The sequence below is a fragment of the Macaca mulatta genome, chromosome 17 (genome assembly GCF_049350105.2).
Source record: "Macaca mulatta isolate MMU2019108-1 chromosome 17, T2T-MMU8v2.0, whole genome shotgun sequence".
Classification (NCBI taxonomy): domain Eukaryota; kingdom Metazoa; phylum Chordata; class Mammalia; order Primates; family Cercopithecidae; genus Macaca; species Macaca mulatta.
Genome location: NC_133422.1, coordinates 97427233 through 97440163, shown reverse-complemented (window position 1 = coordinate 97440163; position 12931 = coordinate 97427233). Strand labels below are relative to the sequence as shown.

Genomic DNA, 12931 nt, shown 5'->3' with positions numbered 1-12931 from the left:
CCTCAGGTTGATTACCAGCATAGAAACAGCCTATAGCAATCAAAAAACAAAAACTAAAATCAACAAACTCTGGGAAAGGGGGGTATTGATTTCCAGAGTTACTACATTATTAAATAACATTTGAATGTCTAGTTTCCAACAGCAACAAAAAATCACAAGAAACAGAATAAGGCCCATTCAAAGAAACAAAAAAATATATAAACCAACAGAAACCATCTCTGGAAAGACCAAATGGCAGATTTGCTAGACAGGACTTTAAAACCACTATCTTAAAGATGCTAAAAGAACTAAAGAAAGATGTATGTATGAAGAACATGGAAATATCAATGAAGAGATAGAAAACTTAGAAGAAAACCAAAAAGAAATTATTGGGCTGAAAAATATAATAACTGAAATGAAAAACTCACTAGAGTGATTCAAAGGCAGATTTGAGCAGGCAGAAAAATTAGTGACCTTGAAGATGGGAAAACTGAAATAACTGAGTATGAGGAACAGAAAGAAAAAGGTCTGAAGAAAAGTGAACAGACCTTAAGGGACCTGGGGACACCATAAAGTGGACCAACCTACACATTGCAGAAGTTCCAGAAAGAGAAGACCCTGAAAAAGGGGTAGAGAGATTATCCAAACAAATAATGGCTAAAAACTTTCCAAATTTGTTTTTAAAAAACATGAATGTAAACATCCAAGAAACTCAACAAATTTCAAGTAGCATGAACTTAGAAAGACCCACACCAATATACGATATAATAAAATTGCAAGGCCGGGTGTAGTGGCTCACACCTGTAATCCCAGCACTTTGGGAGGCTGAGGCAGGCAGATCACCTGAGGTCAGGAGTTCGAGACCAGCCTGATCAACATGGAGAAACTCCACCTGTACTAAAAATAGAAAATTAGCCAGGCATGGTGGCACATGCCTGTAATCCCAGCTACTTGGGAGGCTGAGGCAGGAGAATCGCTTGAACCTGGAAGGTGGAGGTTGTGGTGAGCCAAGATCGTGCCATTGCACTCTAACCTGGGCAACAAGAGCAAAACTCTGCCTCAAATTAAAAAATTTAAAAATTGCAAAAAGACAAAGACAGACTGTTAAAAGCACCACAAGAGAAGCAATTCATCACATACAATGGACTGTTAATAAGAATATCAACAGATTTCTCATCAGAAACTGGAAGTCAGAAGGAAGTGGGCTGATATATTCAAAGTGTTGAAAGAAAAAAATTTCAAACAAGATTCCTAAATCCAGCAAAACTGTCCTTCAAAAGTGAAGAAGAAATTCAGACATTCCCAGACAAACAAAAACTGAAAGAGTTTATTATCACTAGACTTGCCCTGTAAGGAATGCCAAAAGGATTCCTGTTGGTTGAAATCAAAGGACATTAGCTAGTACCTCAAAGCCACAGGAAGAAATAAATTTACCTGAGTGAAGGTAATACATGAACAATTACAAAAGCCAGTGTTATTTTGTTAATTTGCAACTCCAGTTTTTGTATGCCATATGATTTATGAGACTAATACATTTTTGAAAAATTATTATTAGTTTAAAAGCTAGTAGTAGGCCAGGAGCAGTGGCTCATGCCTGTATTCCCAGCACTTTGGAAGGCCGAGGCAGGAGGACTGCTTGAGCCCAGGAGTTCAAGACCAGCCCTGGCAATATAGTGAGACTCTATCTCTACAAAAAATTTAAAAAATTAGCCAGGTGTGGTGGTGTGCACCTGTAGTCCCAGCTACTCAGGAGGTTGAAGTGGGAGGATTGCTTAAGCCTAGGAGGTCAAGGCTGCAGGAAGCCATAGTCGTGCTACTGCATTCCCGTCTGGGCAAGTGAGCAAGACCCTATTTCAAAATAAAAAATAAAAATAAAAAAGCTATTATTATAATAACTTTGGTTTGTAACTCCACATTTTCTTTTCCACATTATTTAAGAGATTAATACATAAAAATTATTAGTTTATGTTTTCAGACACACAATGTACAAAGATGTAATTTTATAACATCAGTAACTGAAAGTGGGTGGAGATTAAGCAGTATAGGAACAGAGTTTTTATATATAGATAACAAGTAGCAAAATGACAAAAGTCTCTCCTTATCAGTGATTACTTTAAATGTAAATGGATTAAATTCTCCACTCAAAATGCAGAGATTGGTAGAATGGGTTTAAAAAAATATGTTTTTGTATATGTGAGTTCACACACAAAAAAAGAAACAGAAAAAAATAGCTAACTATATGCTCTCTCTGAACCACTCAGTTTAGATCTGGAGATACAAATAGGCTGAAAGAAAAGGATGGAAATAGGTATCCAAAGCAAACAGCACCCAGAAGACAGCAGGGGTAGCTATAAATAAACCAGTCATAAAAAGACAAACACTATATGATTTCACTTATATAAGGTACCTGGAATAGTCAAATTCACAGTGACAAAAAGTAAAATGGTGGTTTTGAGGGAGTGTGAAGAGAAGGAATGAGGATTTATTGTTTAATGGGTACAATTTTGGAGATGAATGGTGATGATGGCTGCACAACAAAGTAAATGGACTTAATGCCTCTAAACTGTACACGTAAAAATGGTTAAGATGGTAAATTTTCTGTTATTAAACATGTATTAGTTTTTTAAAAATAAATTAAATGGAGAAAAGACAACTTCACAATCATAGTTGAAGATTTTTAACACCCTTCTTTCAGCAATTGATAGAAAAGACACAAGTTAAGCAGAGACACAAAAGATGTGAATGACACTTTCAGACACTTTGACATAAATAATATTTATAGATACTCCCAATGACTGCAGAATGCACATTCTTTTCAAGTGCACATGGTACATTCACCAAGATAGACCATATGTTGGGTCATAAAACAAGCCTCAGTAAGTTTAAAAAGACTGAGAGCATATGCCCTCGGTCCACAATGGAACTAAACTAGAAATCAATATTTAGAAAAACTATTAATATCTAGAAATTAAACAGCATACATCTAAGTAATACATGTATCAAAGAATAAATTGCAAAGGAAATTAGAAAATATTTCAAATTAAATAATAATAATAAGCATATCAAATTTGTGGGCTGCAGCTACAGCAGTACTTAAAGACTAATTCGGGGTATTATATGCTTATGATAGGAAAGTCTAAAATCAATAATCTATGCTTCCATCTTAAGAAGTCAGAAAATGAAGAACAAAGTAAACCCAAAGTAAGTCAGAGGAAGGATATAATAAAGAGCAGAAACCAATGAAATAGAAAACAAACAATTGAGAAAATGAACAAAGCTAAAGCTGGTTATTTGAAAAGATGAACAAAATTGATAAACTCCTAGCTAGACTGATCAGTTTTTTAAAATAGAGAAAATAAATTAATTACCAGTATTAGGATGCAAAAAGAGTTGTCAATAAAGATTCCTTAGATGTTAGAGGGATAACATTAACTTTAAGCCCCCAAATTTGACAACTTAAATGACATGGATAAATTAAAATTCGTCAGAAATTAACAGAAATCAAGACAACTCCATAATTATACACAGAGATTTTAATATCTCTCTGAAAATCCTCAGAAAACAGGAGGAAAAAACACTTCCCAACTTTTCTTCAAAGATTTGCATAGCCCTAATTCCAGAACTGGACAAAGGCATTAGACAAAAAGAAAACTACAGGCTCATTACTTACAAATTTAGACAAAAAAGCAAAATCCCCCTCCTACCTTTGAGAATTACAAATTTACATAACATTCTATGAAACAAGTTGATTTTGCAGATGAACAAGCAGAAGCATTAAGGTTTTACAAAATCATCAAAGAAGCCTAGAAGTAAAATACAAATCCTAGTTTGACGTGTTATTAACTCTGCAACTTCGGTCTAGAAATTTATCCCCTCTAAGCCTTCATTTCTTCACCTACAAATGGGGGTAGCAGTACCTGCCTCATAAAATTCCTGTATTACTTTGAATTCAAAAGAAAGAAGTGTCAAGTCTTTCTATCTGCCACAGGACCACCCCATTGCAACTGCGAAAGTTATGCACAACCTAGGTAAACAGCATCCTCTTAAACTGAGCAGTATACAACCCACTCAGTGGTACATGGAGGCTTTGCTGGGTGCCTCAAAAATTTTAACCAAAAAAAGCTAAAACATTACATAGTAGGAAAAGGAGATGTTTGGTCAGGAAATGTGACTTCATATGCCTATAAAACTATGAAACAGTACTAAGTTATTCTAGCCATATTATTAACCTTTTCTAAGCTATAATCTGTTTATCTATAACATTGTACAACATTCTTAGATTTTCAAAGCTCTCAAAATAATTTAATATAAAGGTTATGCTTGAAGTTTCCAGTGGAAACCCTGTAATGAACTACAAGCCCTATGCCAAGGTTACTTTCCCAAAACTACAGTGACAGACATGATGATAGCCATGTTCATTATTTAGTATTATAAAAGGAAACTATGTGTAATGGCAAGATTAAACAAGACACAGTGTTTGTTTTACTGTGTAATGGCAAGATTAAACAACACTTAGTGTTTGTTTTCTCATTATTTTCACATATGAACCTCATGGCTCCCTTCTTACCTGTTTTGTATTTTGAATTTGTGGTCACCCCATCAAATTCAGATTTATCAATTTCCCATGCAAGAGGTAGCTTGCCTAGGCTGTTGGATAAGTTTTCCAAGCTATTTTCTTCATTGTAGATTATTTCCGATGTACTAGTCGGGATACCAATGTATCTTGATGAATTATTTCCAGCAGATAAAGAGGTACTATCAGGGAGACAAGAAGAGCGGGATGGATTTGGAGTTTTATAGACTGAGGTCGCCTGGTTGAGGAAGGCATAGTCCGAACAGATGGCATAAATTTTTTCCCGAGTATGAGTCACTGGACAACTCCATGGATAATGACCATCTCCTTTGGGACCCAAGGGTGCTCCTGAGGCACTTGTGCAGAAAGATTTTACAGCACCTTGTAGATTCTCTTCAGGTGACTGTCTCTCAGATTTGTGCTCACCATTTCCAGAATCATTTGACCTTTCTGTTTCTGCAACGTTAGGCATTGAATGCGGTGTAAAATTTCTATTACTAGAAAGAACTTGCAACTTTTTCTGTTTCTTGATAAACAACTTTGACAATTGTTTACAGCATGCTATAAAAGCTTGAGAGTCACAAAATGAGCTCCTAAGAGGAAGGAAAAAGAATGATCAACAATCCACCAGATACACAAACAGCACTAAAAAGCATAGCAAGTTTTATGCATACATATGCCTTCATTCTATATTAATTTTACAACTACTATATGACTGGAGTCATGATCACTATCTTATTTTTTAAATTAGTCTAAAATAATGCACTAAATTATTTTTAAATAATTAAAAAATAATTAAAAAGCAAATAGCCCTTTTTTTTTTTTTTTTTTTTTTTTTTTGAGTTGGAGTTTCACTCTTGTTGCCCAGGCTGGAGTGCAATGGCGCGATCTTGGCTCACTGCAACCTCCACCTCCCGGGTTCAAGTGTTTCTCCTGCCTCAGCCTCCCAAGTAGCTGGGATTACAGGCATGCACCACCACACCCGGCTAATTTTGCATTTTTAGTAGAGATGGGGTCTCTCCATCTTGGTCAGACTGTTCTCAAACTCCCGACCTCAAGTGATCCGCCCACCTCTGCCTCACGCCTGTAATCCAGCACTTTGGGAGGCCAAGAATGGCAGATCACTTGGGGTTAGGAGTTCGAGAACAGCCTGGCCAACATGGTGAAACCCTGTCTCTTCTAAAAATACAAAAATTAGCCAGGCATGGTGGCATGTGCCTGTAGTCCCAGCTACGAGGGAAGCTGAGAGATGAGAATCGCTTGAACCTGGGAGGTAGAGTTTGCAGTGAGCCGAGATCGCGCCACTACACTCCAGCCTGGGCAACAAAGTGACACTGTCTCAAAAATAAAAATAAAATAAAATAAAAATAAAATAAAATAAAATAAAAGGCCAATAAGCACATAAAAAGATGCTCAGTATCAGCACATGAAAAGATGCTCGGTATTATTGGCCATCATGGAAATACAAATCAAAACCACAATGAGATAACACCTCACACCCACTAGAATGGCTATAATCAAAAAGGTAAGAAAAAGTGTTGGTGAGGATGTGGAGAAATCATAACCCTCATACACTGCTAGTGGAAATGTAAAATGGTCCAGCTGTTTGGAAAACAGTTCTTCCAACAATTAAACAGAGTTACCATATGGTCCAGCAATTTCATGCCTAGGTATATATCCATGACAGACAAGAAAAATACATCTTCACACAAATGTTAATAGCAGCATTATTCATAATGACCAAAAAAATGGAAACAACCCAAATGTCTATCAATTGATGAACATATAAATAAAATGTGGTATATCAATACAATGGAATATTGTTTGGCAATGAAAAGAAATGAAGTACTGACCCATGGTACAACATGGATGAACCCTGAAAACATTATAGTGAGTAAAAGAAGATGGTCACAAAGGATCAGATAGTGTATTATTCTATTTGTATAACATGTCCAGAACAGGCAAATCTATGGGGACAGAAGGTAAATTCATGGTTGCCTAGGGCTTGAGGTTTGGGGGTGATGGAGTTTCTTTTTGTAATAATAATATTCTATAAATGATTGTGGCAATGAACACACAACTTTGTAAATACACTAAAAGCCAATGAATTGCATAACTTAATGGGTAAATTATACAGTGTGTGAATTTTACCTCCATAAAGTTGTCTAAAAAATAATGCATTAGCAAGATTTTTTAAGTACATAGGCATATAGGGTACATAATGAATAATGACCACAGATTTAAATCAACAAAGAATACAGAAAGGAAATTTTTCAAAGATTCATCACCTGACAGAAAAATGGATCCAATCAAGGTGTCACTAACTTCTGATCAGTTTCAGGAAAAACTGAATTTCAAGTCTAAACTGATTCCTTTAGGGAAGAAAACAGAAAGCTTAAATAGCAACTGAGGGCATGCAAGGAAGCTGAAGATTTATACCAGAGGAAGTCCTTGGTGATTTGAACCATCCCAGGTCACGCAGCAGACAACCCCAGGCAGGTGCCCAGGCGGGGTATGTGGGTTTCTCAGGGCTCCAGCAACAGAGCATCAGTCGAGAGATTCAATCCACCCTGGGTGATCAGTTGAACTTTTACCAGTTAATATCTCTGCCCATTTGCTTACTTAAAAAATTAGAAATAAAAATAACTGTCATGGGTTACAAAAAAATAGTATCAAAACCATCACACAAATATTGAACAACAAAAGCCTCTGAGTTAGGCTGCAAGAAATAGAAGATGATTCACGCAAGAGCCCCCTCGGTTATCCTGATCTGTGAGGAGAAACTAGCAAAGGTATTGCATGGCTTTCATGGAATTTAAGGAAACAGAGCTGCATATTAGGACTCCACATGTGCTAGGCAAAATTCCATTTTCTTTACTTAAAAAATGCTTTTAAAGCATGCTTTTTCTCTATTCAACCTTTCAGTTTTTAGGCCTGGTGTGGTGGCTCACGACTGTAATCCCAGCACTTTGGGAGGCTGAGGCGGGTGGCTCATTTGAGGTCAGGAGTTCGAGACTAGCCTGGCCAACATGGTAAAACCCCATCTCGACTGAAAATTTAAAAATTAGCCAGGCGGTAGTGACGTGTGCCTGTAATCCCAGCTACTCTGGAGGCTGAGGCAGGAGAATTGCTTGAGCCTGGAAGGCGGAGGTTGCGGTGAGCCAGGATCGCACCACTGCACTCCAGCCTGGGCAACCTGCACTCCATCCTGTCTCAAACAAAAACAAAAAGAAAAACCCTTCAGTTTTAAAAGAATTTCTGCAGAGTTTATAGTTGTTTGTAGGAGGGTCAGTTGGATAGGAACATTACCACAAAAGGTGGAACCTCCCGTGGTTTCACTTTGAAAACTTTCACTTTCTTTTGGTAAAAAAAATCTTGGAGTAGGTGTAGTGGGTCCTCAGGTGGAAGTGCTGATGCTGTCTCCTTATTCATCTGGTGGTGCAATGATAATGGCAGAGGGAAGCTCAGTACCTGGCGTTGTTCAGACCAAACTCTTATCTTTTTGGAAGACAGAGTTGCTCTGATTCTTAGCAGGTGTCCTAACAGCATTTTCTACTTCTCATCTGTGATCTTCATGCCTTGCCTTTCTCTACATCAGTGTGGTGGACAGAGAGGTAGGTATTTGTGGTATTGGGGTCGTGGGGGTGGGCTGTGGGAGGTGAGGAATGAAAGAGCATGTGGTCTGGGCGAGAAGCAATAGGCAAAGGTTATTGGAGTGAGTTTGGTGGGGAGACAGAAATGTTCCAGGCACCGCCCCTTTTATATCCTCATCTCAGACTTGGCTTCCACTTTCCCAGAGCTTCCTTCCTCACACTGAATGGAATTTTGCCTGTGGGACCATCTCTCTGTGTGACAGTGTAAGGATCTGATTTGATTTGATTTGATTTTTTTGAGATGGAATCTCGCCCTGTTGCCCAGGCTGTAGTGCAATAGCGGGATCTCAGCTCACTGCAACCTCTGCCTCCTAGGTTTAAGAGATTCTCCTGCCTCAGTCTCTGGAGTAGCTGGAATTACAGGCAGGTGCCACCATGCCTGGCTAATTTTTGTATTTTTAGTAGAGATGGGATTTCACCATGTTGGCCAGGCTGGTCTGGAACTCCTGACCTCAGGTGATCTGCCGGCCTTGGCCTCCCAAAGTGCTGGGATTACAGGCATGAGCCACTGCGCTCAGCAGGGATTGTAAAAGTATGCTCATTTGGAACATATATAGAATAATCTTTTTTTTTTTTAAAAGAAACTGGGTCATGCCATGTTGCCTAGGCTGGTCTTGACCTCTTGGCCTCAAGCAATCCTCCCACCTCAGCCTCCCAAATTGCTGCCATTACAGGCACAAGCCACCATGCCCAGCCATGGAGAATATTCTTATCAAAAACACAGGCAAAGGGAAATGGCTGCATTTAAGCACAAAAGTTGGGGGTGAGCTTCCTGGAAGCTAAAGATAGAACACAGCACTCAATTAATATAAAATGTAACAGTGTGGGCCAGGCACAGTGGCTCATACCTGTAATATCTGTGCTTTGGGAGGCTGAGGCGAAACAATCGCTTGAGGCCAGGAGTTTCAGGCTGCACAGTGAGCTATGATCACATCACTGCACTCCAGCCTGGGCAACAAAGCAAGACTCTGTCTCAAAAAAAAAAAAAAAAAAGGAAAGAGAGAAAAAAGTAACAGTCTGGTTTTATTTGTGTTTTTGGTTTGTTTGCTTTTAAATAATAGTCACTGAACAAGATGATCTCTTTGGTCGAAGTTTTAGCAAAAAAAAATGAAGATCATCAACATAAGGATGCATTTTATATTGACTGTCACTAAAATCCAAGGGCATGAAACATTCTCATTGGAAACTATATTTATGTAAATTTCTCTTTGAAAATGTAATATTCATAGATTTTATAAGCAAAACATTACAAAAAAATGCAAAGTACCAAAATATATTACAGGAAAATGGAAATTACCCAAATCCCACGACCCAAACACTGCTAGTGTTTACTTTCTTTCCACACTGTCTCACGTCTATTTTCTCACTACAGTGAGAGCCCGAAGAGGCGAAGGGGGCTTCTATTATTGCATCCTCAGTACTTTGCTCAGATTCTAGCTTTCTTAAAGTACACTAAGCACAATTTATTACTGATAATACTAATAACAGAATCATTATAGACAATACTGAGATATAGAGAGGCAGTTTGTCCCTCCACTTAATAGACTGAGCTGTCACTGTTTTGACTCATCTTGTAACTCCTTTTGTTTCTCTATTTATAAACCATTCCCAGTGAGTTGACACTTCTAACCTGACCTGTGCAGAGATATTAGAAAATAAAGTTTGCTACATATATATGATCACAGAACTCGTCTGCCTGAAAGCCTCTGCTCTTAGAACAAAAGGCCAACTCCTGATGGTCCCTAGATTTATCTGGTTAGCTCCATCTCATTCCCTTCCTCCACCCCCCAAGCTCCACATTACTTTTTGGTTCTCCCAATACTATCTCCCTTACTTAGTTAATTCCCATTCATCTTTCCAATGTCAGCTGAAATGTCACTTTCTAGGGGAAACGTTCTTGGCTTCTCAAACTAGGCCAGGTCACCGGGTAGAGACTCCAGTACCTTCCTCGCACAGGTCTTACCAGGTGGCAATTTTACACTTAATTCTGTGCGTATCTGTTTATATGATCAACGTCTGCATCCTGCAAGTCTGGTTTTCCAGATTATTGTATCCCCAGGGCCTAGCATTTGTAGACGTCTCATTCAACAGATAACTTTTAAGTGTTTGCATCATGTCAGGCATTCCTGTAGGCCCTCATTTTGATTGATTGAGGTTCCCTCTTCCAGGCAAGTGAGGTGTTGCTATATTAAGATTTACTACTAAGCCGGCACGGTAGCTCATGCCTGTAATCCCAGCACTTTGGGAGGCTGAGGCGGGTGGATCATCTGAGTTCAGGAGTTTGAGGCCAGCCTGGCCAACATGGTGAGACCCATTTCTACTGGAAAAAAAAAAAATAATAATACAAAATTAGCCGCCCGTGGTGGCGCATGCCTGTAGGCCCAGCTACTCAGGAGGCAAGGCTAGAGAATCGCTTGAACGCGAGAGGCGGAGGTTGCAGTGGGCTGAGATTGTGCCATTGCATTCCAGCCTGGGCGATAAGAGCAAAACTCCGTCTCAAAAAACAAAAAAAAAGATTTACTACTAAGAATTACTGCAGGACCTCAGGCTCAACTAATAGCTTACACATAAAATCACGTCATAAGCAATAGAAATATGTTTTGCTTGTATCCAAAGCAAAAATTTATAAAATGGCAAGCGTTAAAAGCACCGCCAGAGTCACGATTGTTCAAAGTCACTGAAAGAAGTGTTCTGTAAAATAAACGTCCATTTGTAAAGCCAATCTTCATCGCCTAGGTTATAGACTTTTCTGGTTATATTCTGTCTATATTCTCAAGTATCAAGTTTATGAGAGAACCAAACATCTCTAAAACCCTCTTCAGTAAAGCCTTTTCATATGACAAAATACCCTGATCCATATTCTGTATAGAAGACAACTGAGGAGCAGGGGCACTCCGGTGACCTCGTAAAGGTCGAATATGTGCCGGAGGGCGAGACCAGAGGCGCACAGCCCCCAGCCGAGCTGATGCCACCCTTCCTACCCAGTGTCCTCCCGCGCCCTCCAGGCCCCTTCCTCCCCTTCAGACCTGCGGGTCCCCAGAGCCGAGGCGCCCGCCTGTCAAAAGATACCGGGAGTCCTCCGCGCCTGGCGCCAGCCTCCAGCCCGCGCTCCTGGGGAGGCCGGGAGCGTTCCCACCACCGTCCTCTGACAAGCTCGTGGCTCGGCCAGCTCGGAGTCCGCCAGGACTGAGGAGACAGTCGCGCAGGCCAAGCCCCGGCCGCGCAGAACCAGTGCGCGCCGAGGAGACGCGGGCGGAGAGGAAGGAGCGCTGCTGCGCCCCCTGCCCGCTGCCACCCCAGCCCGCGCCTCAGCGCGAGTCGCGGGGACCGCGAGTCCCTGGTCCGCACCGCCCAAGGGCCGCCGAGGCCTCCTCGCCCCTACTCCCGCCTCCACCTTCCCTCACCGGCCGGAAGACGAGGCACTCCACCAGGGGGAGCGCGCCGAGCCCCGGGGGTGACCGCCTCGAACATGCTTGCCCCGGGCCCAGGGACGCTGTAGGTGTTAAAGGGGGCCCGCGGGCAATTGCTGCATCTGGGCTAAGAGCTGGAGTTCCGATTCGAGTGTTTGAGTAAACGAGTCGATATCATTAATAATGACAATTGCACAAAAGAAAATACGAAAGAAACCCCCCGCCCTGGCGCCCGACCAGGCCCGCCTTGGCGCGGAGCCACCGGCCCTTCTGGGTTTTCGGGGCAGCTGGCAAGAGGGAGGTAGGCAGAGGAGGCGGCTCCGGGTCCGACTCCCGAGCTGACCAGGGCGGTGCGCCCGTGACTCCTGGCGGCGGCCCGGGCCCGGGTGCGGGCATGCAGGGGAAGGCGACAGCCGCCGCGCGCTGGTTCCCGGACCCTGCCCAGCGTGGCGTGGAGACCGACGGCAGCACAGGGGTCACCGGTATCCAGATGGACACCTCCCAATCGAGCTTTGTTCACCAGAGGGCTAGGCCTTTCTCTCCCTGGTCCTTCTCATCCCCCTGCGACCCAGCTTTTCCCCCTACTCCTTCCCAGGAGAGCGGGCACCCATGCAGTGGCCTCCATCTGGACGCCACGGGGCTCCAGAGAGGCGATGACCCCTGGCAGCCCAGGCTGGTATAGAATTAAATAAAAATTTTGAATGCCCAGATGGCTGCGCGTAGAGTGGCAGCAGGCCGGGCCGGCGGCGCCAAGGTGCCCAGCGGAGGGCCAGGCGCTCAGGGCGCAAAGCTGGCCGCCACCTCGGCCCCTGCCCCCCGCCCCGGGGTACCTCTGGCCTGTCCGGTGGGGTCGGGTCGCTGCGGCCGCGGCGGAACCCGGCTCCGGACCTGGATCACAGCATCCAGCGCGCGGCCCGCGAGGCGCCTCCGGTTACCCTGGGGCCGGCGTCCCTCGTCCCATCGGAGCGCGCGAGGACAGCGCTCTGGACTGCGGTGCCCGGCGACAGGTCGTCGGATAGCATTGACAGCACCTTCCTTTCAAGGTGCTTTATGCCTGCTCTCTGCACGTGCGGAGGGCAGGGTGACCAACGCAAAAACCTGAGCTGCGCCTCCAGACCCGTGCGCCCCTTTGATGGGCATCTGTGGTGTTTATCTGTCCCCCGAAAGTGGTGACGGAAAAGTAAATAAATGGGCGAGAGGTGGTAAAAACCTGGCAGTATTTCCTCTCGTCCTGTCGCGAACTACATATCCCAGGGAGCCCGGGGCGTCGGGACGCGTGTCCACCCCGCCATCCACTTGGAGAAGGCCTTACTGAG

At 42.6% G+C, this 12931-nt stretch overlaps 1 protein-coding gene across 36 annotated transcripts in view; it reads right to left on the bottom strand.

Moving 5' to 3' along the window:
• Positions 1–12858, bottom strand: part of BIVM (basic, immunoglobulin-like variable motif containing) — a 39159-nt gene extending 26301 nt beyond the window's left edge. For 2 of the 36 annotated variants that reach the window (XM_077973949.1, XM_077973960.1), the window contains exons 1-4: positions 11232–12858; positions 9054–9173; positions 6841–6924; positions 4547–5145 (exon numbers count right to left, since the gene is read on the bottom strand). In XM_077973949.1, the coding sequence (XP_077830075.1) occupies positions 4547–5024 (478 nt within the window). In that variant the 5' untranslated portion in view covers positions 5025–5145; positions 6841–6924; positions 9054–9173; positions 11232–12858. Of the gene's footprint in view, positions 1–4546; positions 5146–6840; positions 7174–9053; positions 9174–11231 lie in introns of all 36 variants that reach the window. The other 34 variants (XM_077973939.1, XM_077973945.1, XM_077973948.1 and 31 more) reach the window with 25 other exon arrangements.
• Between the last annotated feature and the right edge of the window lie 73 nt (positions 12859–12931).